Genomic DNA, 13,204 nt, shown 5'->3' with positions numbered 1-13,204 from the left:
CAAGACCAATTTTACACAAAAAAAAGTTAACACTCAGCTTATTCTTGCATTTTTTCCATACTATTTTATGCAGATGGCTCATTTACCTTCGCTGACATATTTTACTAGAGTATAAATATAAATACTTACAGACACAGTCATCATCAGCGCATAGCTTCTTGCTTGCAAGTTTGTCCATAAAAGTCCCAGTCACAACAGGATACATCAACCCGAGGCATAAAAACAGTATGACTACATAAACAGTGGGTGCCATTTTCTTGCAAAGCTCTTTCTGAGACTTCTCTCACAAATGTGTGTCAGGTCCAGTAATCCTTATCTTTTATGGAAAAAGCTAACCATCTGGAAAAACATCCCTGACCAATGGGAATAGATTAGGGCAACATTCCACTGCTTTAAGAGAAACCATGGGCTCCAGGGGATCCTCAGGTTGTATTTACCTTTCTTTCCAAAGCCCCTTTATAGCACTGCTTCAATAAACTGCTCTATTACCCAGACATTCTACGTTTTCCTGTAATCTTCCATTAAGTGTAATATTCTGAACATGACTGCAGGCAAAATTATCTGAGAATGAAAAACAGACCTGTCCCACTATGCAGCAAATGAAGTCACATTCTTTTGAAATCTGGATTCTCATGAAATGCAGAAAGCATAACAAACCATCCTAGATTATGAGTTCTCTGGGGCAGACGCTGCTCCAGTGTTGTTTATAAAGGACACTAACATCCTAAGGTGCTGCTGCAAATGTACATAGACCAAGCAGGAGTCCCGCATAGCTGAGCCCCAGCGAAATGCTTTGCAAGTCAACAAATTAAATTGTGACGTTTACAGTTCAGGCACTGCACACTTGGTAGCACAACCTGGGTTTTAATGCCTTGTTAGAGTGCAAATATATTATTCACGTTATGCCCAGATTCTTTCCACGTAAGTCTAGTTTATGCAGCCTGACTCAGGCTGAAGAGATTTTGAACACAAGGCTCTGAACAGCCTCGCAAGCTGACTTGTAAACACCCCTTTATCCTCAGAAGATGACATTTTAAGTCATCACCCAGCCACCACATGGGAAGAAAAGGTAGGGGATAGTTAGGGAAAAGGGGGTGAGGGATGAAATACCTGATGTCATAGCACCGACTCCTGCGAGCAAACAGTTCAAGTTACGGAAAGCTAGCCCAGTTCAGTACTTGTATGCGACCATGTGACCTAGGTGCATCAGATAGCAGTGTGACAAGTTACCAAGTGGCACTCTTGAAAGCAATGGCCCAGGGAGCTTCTAGTGCTGATAGATAAGCCATCTTTCAGATAAGGAGTAGACTGTCTTCTATTATAAATGTTATAGCCATTTTTGTAAATGCAACAGGAATGCCAACCCAGTGTCCTCATTACATTACAATTAGGTTAATTACATCCTTTCTAGTTGGTCCAGCCTATTGACACTCACTTTGCCTTACAAGCTAACTTTGTATCTGGTTGCTATTTGGAACAACCTCCAGAAAGATAACTCCTTTCTAAATCAAGTATGCACAATGAAGTCGTCCAAAATTCCAGAGCACATGGAAGGTTCCAATGCATACTAGGGGTGCACAAATAGAGATTTTGGGGGCTGATACCGGTAGCTGATTTTTAAGGAAGCATATTGGCCGATACTGATCCGATTTCCAGTACAGCTGCACACAACTCGTAAGTCTGTTGTGCTGGACGGGGAGGGGGGAAGGAAGGGGCATGGGGCGGGGCAGATCAATGCCCCCCGCTGTAAGGGACAGGCACTGCCTAGCCGGGGTGGGGCGAGCGCAGGATGGAGCCACGGCTTGTTGTGGGGTGAGGGGCAGCTACTTCTGCTGCATGCACCCTAGAAGGGCGTGTACCCCTGGATCTATGCAGGGTGGGCAGGCAGGCTGCAGCTGTGGCTTGGTGCTGGGGCTGCACCAGGCTCTTGTTGGTAGTGGCTGGGCTCAGGAAGAGGGCTGTAGCCACCCCAAATTTTGCTGTAGGCCCCCTGTACCCCACTGAGCCACCACTGTACCCCGACAAGGTGCAGCTCTGTCCCATACCCTGTCCAACCCTGGCTGGGCAGCACCTGCCCCTGCCCCTTTCCCCCCTCCCCGCAGGGGGTTTTGGTCTGCCCCCACCACTGCGCACACACACACACACCCCTTCCCTTCCTCTTCTTCCACCACAACAGATTTAACAGCTGCACACAGCTCTCCATTCTGCTGGGCTGGACTCCTAGCTGCCTGTAAACATGCAAGGGCATTTATCAGCTGCATGGGGCCGATTTCCAATACAGCCAATTTTTTTTATATTGGTACCAATCTGATATCAGACTGATGTACTGGTGCACCTCTAATCCATAAATGAAGGTGATGGAGTCCAATGTCAGAACTGCAGAACCTACAATGTCCTCTCCTTTAAAATACAAAACAAGAGGCATGAAGGCACTCAAGTGTTAACAGCAAGCAAACATAGTCCATAAGTAACCCTTGGCATCAGTGATCCCTCACAGTCAAGGATGATCACTCCCACAAAAGTCAAGTAAAGGGTTGTAGATGAGTCCATTGATGGCTAAGAAGACTGATCCTAGAGCTGCAGACTCTTTGGCAAACACCACAGGTGATGGTTAAAGGAAGGGGTTGGACCATGGATTTCTCAGTCTTGTTTTCTTTCCTTCAGTTTGTCATTTTTCTGCCTCCATGGCAATAGTTTTTCCTCAAAGTAAGATGTAACTTCTCACAAGGTATCATCATGTAGCCTTGTCCCAGACCAGTTTTTCCTCAATTTCTGATGTCAATGCCACACTTAATGGTTGCCTTGAGGGTGTCCTTGAAGAGTTTCCTCTAGCCCCTGCAAGTCCTTTGTCCTTGGCCGAGTTGGGAGTATAGCAGCTGGTTTTGGTAAACGTGCATCAGGCATGCACACGCAGTGCCCTGTCCACTGCAGCTGATGTTGAATAATCAGTGCTTCCATAATGGCGATGTTAGTGTCAGTGAGGACACTGGAATTTGTGCAATGATATACCCACTTTATGGCACGGATCTTCTGGAGGTAGCACTGGTAACGGCGTTCCAGGCTTTTCAGGTGGTCCCAGTAGGTCACCCAAGCTTCACAGCCATAGAGAAGCCACAGCGTTATACAGTAGGAGCTTTGTGCAAGTCAAGATGTTGTGATCGTTGAACACATAATTCAGCTTTCCAAAGGCAGAACTGGTACATCAGGTCCCATACTGGATGTCCTTGATGTTGGCCTTCTTTGACAGATGGCTGCCAAGGTATGGAAAGTATTCCAAATTCTCCAGCTCCTGGCTGTCAACAAGGATCTTTGCCAGGGAGAAGAGGAAGAGTTGACTGGCCTGGAGCAGGCTAGTGAAGCACCTTTGTTTTTCTGATGTTAGGGGCCAGTCCCAAGCACTGGTATGCTTGAGAGAAACAATTAAGTACTGCTTGTAGGTCCTCCCCCTTATGTGCAGTGACAGCACAATCATCAGCATACCAAAGCTCCACAAAAATAACTTTGGTTTTGGCATGAAAGCAAGAGCGACTGAAGAGGTCCCCATCCATCCTGTACTCGATGCCAATGCCATCTGGCAGTTGGTCATGGATGAGCATCTTGTTGACTGCAAGAAAAATAGAAAACAAAATTGGTGTGATCACACAGCCTTGCCTGATGCCAGTTCAAATAGCAAAGGCCTCTGTAGCAGAGCCTCTGCGTAGGATGGAGGGAATGATCTGGTCATGAACGAGTCTTAGAATGGTGATTAATTTCCCCGGGCAGCCAAACTTTGATAAGATCTTTCATAGAGCCTCATTGTTAAGAGTCAAAAGCTCTGGTCAAATCAATAAAGACCATATACAGTTCCTGGTGTTGTTCTTGGCATTTTTTTTTCCAGCCTGGCAGATCCAGGAAAACAACAAAAAAAACAGGTCCATGAAGCCTCAATGGTCTAAAGCTGCATTGAGACTCTGTAAGGATTTCCTCGGCAGGAGGAAGCAATCGGTTCAGCAGAATGAGTGAGGATCTTTCCAGCGATGGAAAGGAGGGCAATACTTCAAAAGTTTCCACAGGCAGACTTATCTCCCTTTTTAAAAATTGCGACAATATTGGCATTGCTTAGGTCAGCAGGAATTTCCTCCATGTTCCACATTTTGAGAAAGTGTGGAGCTTGTTGGTCCACACACTGTTGTGGTCATAGTTTCCCCACCAACTTTGAAGACCTTCACTGGTATGCCATCAGGGCCAGATGCTTTGTTGTTCTTCAGCTGTCTCGTCATCACCTGGTGGACTTCTTCAGAGGTTGATAGACTGGCAAATGCTTCACTTACTGGATGCTGTGGGATCGATTTGATGGCTTCATCAATCACTGTCAATTCTTGGTTTATGAGCTTTTGGTAGTGCTCCTTCTGGCAGTTTTTGATGGACCCATCTTTGAGGACTGTACTGCCCTCTTCTGTTTTAAGCAGGGTGAGTACACAAAAGTTTTGTCCATGCACAGCCTTGATTACACTGAAGAAGTTCCACATGTCATGATTGTTAGATTGTTGAATTTCTTTTACCTTCTATTCCATTTTTTTTTTTTTGGAGTCCATCAAGGTCAGCATAAAACTGTTGTCTCTGTTCTTCCTCAGCATCAAGTGTTGGGGCAGTCGCACTGACGACACAGCAAACAAATTGTTGGTCAGTTGGGGGCAGAGTCAAGAGACACTTGTTAATGCCAACAGGAGATTCGGTCATTTGGCTAATAATTTGGTTCTTAATGGCAAAAGCAATGCTATGTATTCCCACTGTTTGCCAGTTTTCCTCTCCAAAAGAACGAATAGCCACTCTTCTCCCCCACATGGCTTTCGTCTACATGTTTGGTCTTGCTGAAAGCAACAATATCAATGTCATCACCCGAGAACTCTTGCAATACAATGGCTGTTCTATGTCCAGGTCTATCACTGCTTGGGTCATCATCTAGGCGGGTACGTACATTCCAAGACACAAAAGACATTTGCATTTCTATTGCAATTTGAGCAAGTCACCTGGAAGCAGCTATCCAATCAGGTAAGATGAAGTGGTGCAGCCTATGTTTGGGACACTGTTTGTAGTCCCCTCCCTGTGCGGGGTGAGCAGAGGGGATCCTAAGAAGGACTGCTCACATCACAATCATAGCTGTTAAATCACCCTCCTGTCCCATTCCAAGGATGAAGTGACCAACAGGTAACCACTGCCTGCATGTGGATCTGTGACCAGGGACTCTAGGCAATCACTTCATCTGTCCCTGTTCCCACTCCTCCATTGCCTCAGGACTTGGTAGAGGTTATGGGTATTGACAATTGGTTATTGTTGGATCCAGTGGGAGAAGCTTGTGCGTGACTTGTTTTATGTGAGGAGGCTGTTATGCATCAGCAACCACATGGATCTTCACAGAGAAACCTGTATCCGGTGGCAAGGACAACTTGTATCCCTCTCCATGGACTACCACCTTGATGAGGTGAAGAAGTACTGATGACCCCAAAAGCAACATGGCTGGGAGGCTTGTAGTCCTGGTAGGGCCACCCATGGTGGTAAGCTCAAAGGTGAGGTATCGTATAAAGAGCAGTCCAGCACTACAAAGACCTCAACGATGGAGCAGGTGGATGAAGAAGGCATACTTCTCACCAGCTGCAAAGACAAATGAAGGCCAGTGGAAGAGTAACCCCAGTCATCTTGGATTTGTACCCTACCAGTTGCCTTAGGGCAGCAATTATGAAGTGGAACTTTCTAACTCTCATACACCAAAATAAAATTATTTAAAAAGATATTAGGAAATGCCATCAGTGGCAGCAGTCCCTCAATGTGAGGCTGACAGTGTGGAAATAGGAGTATTCTGAAGACCAACATGCACCATATTAAAAAGGAAAACCCTTGCCATTTTATATAGCACTTGCTCTGTCATTACATAGTGCAGCAGTTCCACAAACCACTTCCCAGTGACTCAACACCACAGTTTAGGATCTCACTGGGCTATACTCCCTATTCCCATTCAGTTACAACTGTGATTAAGTGGATAGTGATGTCCTATGAATAACAACCAGGGATTCTGGTTTTCCCTGATTAAAAACAAACAAGCAAACAAACCAAACAACAACAAAAAACACACACAAGTTCTCTGATATAACCCCAAAATCTGTAATTAAAATGACAGGCCCCCCACAGCTCTCCCCACCCTGCAGCTGGTGCCTCTCACTCCCTCCACAACAGTCCCCAAGCCCTACTGGTGACCTTCATTCCTGCACCCCCACACAGATGGTCCTCTCACCCCACAGCCTCCCAACCCTGGTTGTGCCCCTTGCCCATCACTCACAGCCCCTGCCTGCCCTAGCCCTGCCAGAGGGGGCTGTGGGTTACAGGGCCAGGGACTCAGGTCCCCAACAGAAGGCAGCTGCTGCAAGAGCCAGCTCCCTGCCCTGCTGTGAGCGAAGGCGCAAGTGGGACCGGCTCCTGGCCAAAGCACACACTCCCAGGGGGTGGAGGGAACCCACGCCCCCAGATCTGTGCAGGGGCGGGGACGTGCTGCAGGCTTGTGCTCCCCACCCTGCTGCCCTCCCGGGCCTCCACAGTGCAGCATGTGTGGCCTGGCACGGCAGGGCACAGCAGGGACACGCAGGAAAGCTGCTTGCCCCTGTGAGCTCCATGCTGCCTTAGCAACACTTCCCGTGTGCACGGGTGGCAGCGGGGGTGCCCCTCACTGCTGCCCCTGTGAGCAGAGGAAGTCCAGGGGGCATAGGTTCCCCGTCCCCCGGGAGTGCAGGCTGTGGCAGGGAGCCAGCCCCATCCCCTGCCCCCAAACAAGCCACCCGTGGCCTCATCCTGTTCACCACCCGGCTCCGAGGCCACACATTGCAGCCCTGGGCCGCAAGCTCTAGAAACTGCCCAGCAGGGCAGCAGCCCCAGCTCTAGTCCCAGCCCTGCCCAACTCCCTCCCCATGGGAGCCTCACCTCACTTACTTGCACTTACCCAGCTCCTTACCTGCAGGAGCTGCTGTGCAGGCTGCCTGGGGCCATGTGCACGTACATGCACACAGCACCCCCTGCCTGACCACCCTGCTTCTGCTCCCCCCAGCCCCTGCTGGCTGGAAGTGTGCCAGCCTGCAGAGGGCTTGCTGCAAAACTACAAAATCCGTGGGTTTCTCTGCTAAAATGAGAAGTACACATTTTACTCTTGTAAGGGGGGAAATCCATGGTTTACTCCATTTTTCCCCACAGGGAAATGGAAAATCTAGATCCCTGATCATGACAGCTGAAGGTGGTCTACTGACCCAAAAAGTTTAAGAACTACAAGCTGGACCCAGTATCAAATCAGAAGCACACAAAAAACAAAGGCACTTTGCCCTGAAATATCATCAGATTCTCCAGAAAGCACTGAGCTTTGCTCAAAAATAACACTTATGCTCCAATCTACTTTTGGGAGCAGGAAGGCTCATTTTGCACAAAATGTATTTCGCTAAAATCAAAACAAATATGATTAGTCTTTGATGTACTTTCTGATCTAGCCATCAAATACTACAATTCTAATGGTCTTCCCGAGGGAAAGGAAAAAATCATGAAGAAGTCATAGCCTGGCATCTTTCCCTTGTTCAAAATATTTTACAAGCGTGGGAGTAAGGGGCGTTTACTGTAGATTGCAGAGAATGGTAGAAACAGATGAAGACAAATCTGCTACTGGCATGTCCTCACTTAAAAACTATCCATGGTAAAGGACCCAGGAAAAGATGCATTATTTTCAGTACAGTGCAGGTCTCACCAAGAATGTAATTGGATTATATTATTTCCTCGGTGTAGAAAAAGCCTAAGCTTTGTTAGGACCTACTGATTTACAGTTTTTACATCAAAACTGCTTAAGTACCAGAGGCACAAAAACTGAAGTGCCCCAGTATCATCATATATTTATCCCAAAATTCCTTGCAAACTATTAATCTCATTTTACAATGCAGGACTGAGGTATAGAGGAATTAAATGATTTGTACCAGGTCCTGCAGGAAGTTTGAAGCAAACCAAATAATTAAACGTGGGTCTGCCAAGTCCCAGTTAATTCCCTAAAGTAAACCTCATGATATACAGTTTTCTGTAGGGTCTAAAAATGTATTGAAAAGCATTCTGTTCCAACTTCCAATTTTAAATCAGAGCAGTTTGAAAAAATTGAATCAATTTAAATCAAAGCAGTTTGAAAAAACTGAATCAATTTAAATCCTACTCTGGACAGAAGCCATACACCATCACATTTCCCTGCAGTAACTTTGTAAAAGAGAGTTCCCTAAACCACTCTTTAAAAACACCAGGATCACTGGATACAAGAAAAGAAGGTGAACAAGAGAACTATACATGTTGTCTGTGTGCCTTTTGCCCTCAAGCCCTTTTCTACTAGGTAAGGCACCAGGAGATCAAGCCACATAAGTATTATGCTTCACTCTCTAATCTACAGCTACTCCACAGCACTGGAAAACAGTCTGTTGGTTTAAACTTTGCTTTCTCTGACTACAGAGACAGCTGTTTTTCAAGTTGTAAAGATCATAAATAATGATGCTGCATTTAATCTGAATATACCAGTATTTGGCATTGCCACTTTAATCTTTCTTGTCTGAAATACAGCAGCTTCTGACAGTCTTTCCTAGGACAGCAGATCACCACTAAAGGATCTATGCAAATCTATGCCTAAAAAAAAAAAACTCCTGTTAAATATAACAATCCAGTAAGAAAGATTCAAATAACACCATCACAGCTTAAACACAAATAAAAGTTGCATTTATTTTACAAAATTATTTTAGTACACAAAAAGTTACTATCAAATGTATAGAAATTTGACAGCTCTCTTACTTGTAGCTTTACAACAAATGGCTCCTTACTCTTCCTCAAAAAAAATAAAGATACTTAGTCAGGCAAAACAAGGTATGATACTAAAAAAAAAAATCTAAAAATCCTTTTAAATAATGCCCACTGATGTTATTTCTTAGCATAAGTGATTTTCATGGCATGGGATGGAGTGATCTTGAACCCCTGGAGAGCATCACGAGCAGCTCCGGCCTGTCCCTCATTTTCAAACTCCACAAATGCAATGTCATGTCTTCCAGGCACTAAGCGTACTTCTTTGAAGCCAGGGAACCTTTTGAAGAAAACAAAAACAAACAAACAAACAAAAACAAAAAACAAAACAAAACAAAAAACCAGTAAAAGAATATTCACTATGCCTGACAGGAAGTCTCCTAGCTAGGTGCTAAAATGTATTATAACAGATCACTAAAACAACAGTCAACCAATAGGAACAGAAATACTGCAATAGTTCTCATTTGAGAAGTGAGAAGCTGTGAAGGAAGTTGCTGAAAGTCAAATAATCAAAAGCTTCTTACACTGCAGCTGTCACGTCTGCAGTATGAAGCTGCAGGGTCATTTCTCTATTGGGGGTGAATATTTGCAAAGAATTACTGAGCAAACAAAACTCACCGGACGGCAATTCCATTTGAGAATCCTCTCCCCATGAAACCTGAAATTTGGGAGGCGTGATTTCCTCTCCAACACTTCCAGCTTTGGAGGCAACAAACCTTCATTCTATTTACTTTCTAGGCAGTTTTCGCAGGGAGACTTCCCTGAAATCCAAGGATTTGAGAAGCTTTCTGCCTAAAGCAGAAAACTGTAGTATCACTGCTGTAGTAGATTATAGCCCTATTTATAGCTTATAGCTTTAGTAGTTACCCTTGAATTTCGTAAACTTTCCAAATTCAGTTTCAACCCCAAGATGAATTTGAACACCTGGAACAAATTCATGCAGCTGTTAATATTTTTAAAACGTGAGAAAGTTTCGGGGGCAGGGGAAAAGAGTTACGGAACAGAAAAAGTGTCTGATCGTAGATAATATAAACTAGTGTATGACACAATTAGGGACATATCTTCTGCCTACTCTTAGCTGAGCCAGAATTATGGGGGTTTTTTTTAAAAAGCAAACAAACTCCCCTAAATGCATAGCTTTTAAGCCTTCAAAGGAAAAGTAACCTGACTAATAGAAATGCATTAGCCTCAGTTTGAAGAGAGAGCCTAAAAGTGCCCCAAGATGCATTTTACCCATTTTTTTCAATGAGTGAAACCTCAAAATGCCATGATGATAGATTAAAATGTGACATGTAGTATTCACTGCTCATGTTTAAACTATGTTTAAAAAGCAACAGTAATATATGAAACAGTTTGACTAATATCCAAAGCTGTATATTTCAGGGGCCAAACAAAGGATTAACCAGGGTATGAAATGCATAGTATAAGAAAAGGAAGCCTTTTATGTGGATGGGACACTACAAGCAGCAGCTCCGTTTTCAAAGCTTGTGAAAATAAAGCTGTAGGTCACACCATATTTCACATCCCTTGCCCTAAGAACTGTATCTAAAGTTAAAAAGAAGCCAAAAAAAAACTAAGATCATTAAACAGTTTAATTGGATCTCTGCAAAATAATTAGTCAGAGTTCTAAAACTTCCTGCAATTTTGAAATCTTTCATCTTCAAGCAGTGCTGTAAATTATGTCCAGCTTAAGAGGCCCCTTATGATAAAAAATGATCTATTGTATGTATATTTTTGTCATATCAGAACAAAAATGTCCATATTTAGAGAGTTGTTTTCCCACATCTCCTTTACTTACCAACTGATTATTATAAAACTTGATATCAAGTCAGGGTTTCTTATTTAGATGCCCCCCATATTGTGAAGCCCTAAACTGTAGCTTAAGTAGCTTAAGCCTAAATCCAGTACTATCTTCAAGTCATCAACTTCAATTCATCACCAGGTAACTGAATGTGTCATCTAATGGCTATAAACAACATATATTAAATTAACTGTTTCACAATGGCACACAGCCAAGTCACAAACCCATCAAAATTAACTTTAGTTTTAACAGCATGGCCCAGCACTGACCAGACCTACCCCCGGCTACTGCCTAATGTACTGAGAACAAACCTGTGCATTTGTAAATGCAATGTGAAGTGGTGAAGGGAAAGTTTTTTCTATACATGACTTACTGATTAAACAGCATGGATAGCATCATCTCATTTGTCTCCTCCGGCAAGTTATTAAGGAAGAGTATATAGTTTGGTGGATTATCAGGCACCTAGAAAAAACAAAAAATGAGAGCGTATAGAATTGAAGTAGATGGCTGCTACTGATCTCCGACTTGCAACACCTGTTAGAATTAAAGAGCTAATGAACTATTACTGTTCTTCAAAATACCTCCAGTTACTTCTTGGTTGAACTACACAGTTCATTTAGTATGTATTTTTAATTGGTTGGTTTGCTTCACTATTAGTACATCGTTAAAATATAGTCATTTTCAGGAACATGACTATTTCCAAGCCATTCATTCTAAATATGTAGATATTCCAAATTCAAAACAAATATCTAAACACAAAGTTGACCGTCAGTAGCCCAGTACTCTAGACCAGTGGTTCTCAACTGTTTTTGTACCAGGGCCCATTTGTAAATATTGGCCAGTCCCAATCCAATGCCCCTCACCCAGCGCCCCCAACCCAGTGCTGCAGTGTATGGGACACGGAGGCGCCCAAGCAGACCGTCGCAGGAAAAAGCCACAGTTTCCCCATGTTTTTCTCCTTTAATGGACAATCCATTTAAAAAGTTTGTTTGCAACTCTTTCATATATACTTGCAGCCTGCTTCTGGGTCATGACCTATGGGTTGAAAAATGCTGATCTACACCAGCAGGGGGGGCAACCTTTTTGCCAGGCATGCCACAAATTAGCCCCATAACTCCAAGTGGCACTTTGATCCCTTTCCTCTCCCCAACCTCCGGCTCTTTCTGCTCCTTACTCAGTGCACCCTGCCCAGTCTCCTCTGCTTTCCACTTCCTGCCCTGTGCTTCTTGCCTGATCTCCTGCTGTTTTCTGCTCCCTGCCTTACCTGTCGCTGTGTAGTCTGCCCCCTGTTATCTGACACATGCCATACAGGCTTACGCATGCCACTTATGGCACTCATACCAGTTTGGCAACCCTTGCTTTACACTAAATTGTCACGTCAAAAAAATAACTTTAGACTAAGTAATTGGGGGGAAAGGGGAAGGGGGAAAAGAGCGCTCAACATTATGTTCAGACAAAGCAAATAGTTTAACTTTTTCTTGGCCATGTTGCATATGATATATAAAAACAATCCTCAATAGCAGATGGCAATTCTCAAAACCTAAGTCCCATTCTCAATTCCTACATCTGACAGAAGAACTTACTTGTGATGACAGAGACTTTTTGGCCTCTCTAGATTCTCAGCCTGACAGACCTACTCACCTTCTAATCATGAGTTATAACTATTTGGACTAAACTGTTTAGGGTTATTCTCAAGGTCACTTAGCAGCTGAGAATAATGAAGATAACATAACCCTAGAACATAAAATTCAGGAAGTGTACAAAACATGCAATCTGTTGGGTCAATTGCAACAAAGGTTGTTTCCTCTACCATCTGCTATCCACCAAATTTTAAGCCACCTGTATTACAGTTAAAACTAAAACATACAGTATAACTCCAGTAATAAGCCTATTACATTTACTTGATTCCAAGACAAGTTTCCCCCAACTCACCCCCTTCCTCAATTTAATATGGGGGGAGCCCCTTTTCTTGGAATAGAGTATGAGGCAGCAGGCCATGAGCCCCAGGTCAGAGCTGCTGTTGTTCCCCAGCCTCCCTTACCCACTCTGCACACCCTGCCTCTCCCGGTCACAGCCTTGGCCCCAGCCCCATTCCTTTATTGCCTCCCCAACTAACTGACATCCACCACCTGCTCTGCTACCACTGTTTTCCCCACTCCACAGTTGATGAGAACCAATTTAAGACTGCCCTTCAATAGTTAGATTCTATACATGGAAAATTATCAAGAAAATTTCTACATATAGAATCTAATAATTGAGGGGGAGTTGTCTTGAATTCAGATAAATACCGTAATATTCACAGAATCATAGAATCAATGAGTCGGAAGGCACCTAGACAGATCATCTAGTCTGACCCCCTGCCATGGGCAGGAAGGAGCACTGGGGGTGGCAGGGGTCATAAGACCCCAGCCAGGTACCTATCCAGTCTCCTCTTGAAGATCTCCAGGGAAGGTGACAGCACCACCTCTCTGGGAAGCCTATTCCAGGCTCTGGCTACCCTTACAGTGAAGTAGTTCTTTCTAATATCTAACCTAAACCTATCCTCCCTCAGCTTGTGGCCACTGTTCCTGGTGA

General features: G+C 44.1%; 2 protein-coding genes across 6 annotated transcripts in view; both read right to left on the bottom strand.

Moving 5' to 3' along the window:
• The window catches only part of OTOR (otoraplin), a 2,891-nt gene extending 2,332 nt beyond the window's left edge, over window positions 1-559 (bottom strand). Inside the window, exons 1-2 of one of the 2 annotated variants that reach the window (XM_019516264.1) lie at window positions 438-559; window positions 130-353 (exon numbers count right to left, since the gene is read on the bottom strand). In XM_019516264.1, coding sequence (XP_019371809.1) covers window positions 130-253 — 124 coding nt within the window. In that variant the 5' untranslated portion in view covers window positions 254-353; window positions 438-559. Of the gene's footprint in view, window positions 1-129 lie in introns of both variants that reach the window. The other variant, XM_019516263.1, reaches the window with a different exon arrangement.
• Window positions 560-8,726: 8,167 nt separating this feature from the next.
• SNRPB2 (small nuclear ribonucleoprotein polypeptide B2) overlaps window positions 8,727-13,204 on the bottom strand; it is a 21,313-nt gene continuing 16,835 nt past the window's right edge. For all 4 annotated transcript variants that reach the window (XM_019516259.1, XM_019516260.1, XM_019516261.1 and 1 more), the window contains 2 exons: window positions 11,004-11,092; window positions 8,727-9,109 (listed from right to left, as the gene is read on the bottom strand). In XM_019516259.1, the coding sequence (XP_019371804.1) occupies window positions 8,950-9,109; window positions 11,004-11,092 (249 nt within the window). In that variant the 3' untranslated portion in view covers window positions 8,727-8,949. The remainder of the gene's footprint in view (window positions 9,110-11,003; window positions 11,093-13,204) is intronic.

Source organism: Gavialis gangeticus, unplaced genomic scaffold (assembly GCF_001723915.1).
Source record: "Gavialis gangeticus isolate Ggan-Ray unplaced genomic scaffold, GavGan_comp1, whole genome shotgun sequence".
In the NCBI taxonomy this organism is placed as follows: domain Eukaryota; kingdom Metazoa; phylum Chordata; order Crocodylia; family Gavialidae; genus Gavialis; species Gavialis gangeticus.
This window is presented reverse-complemented; position numbering and strand designations above follow the sequence as displayed.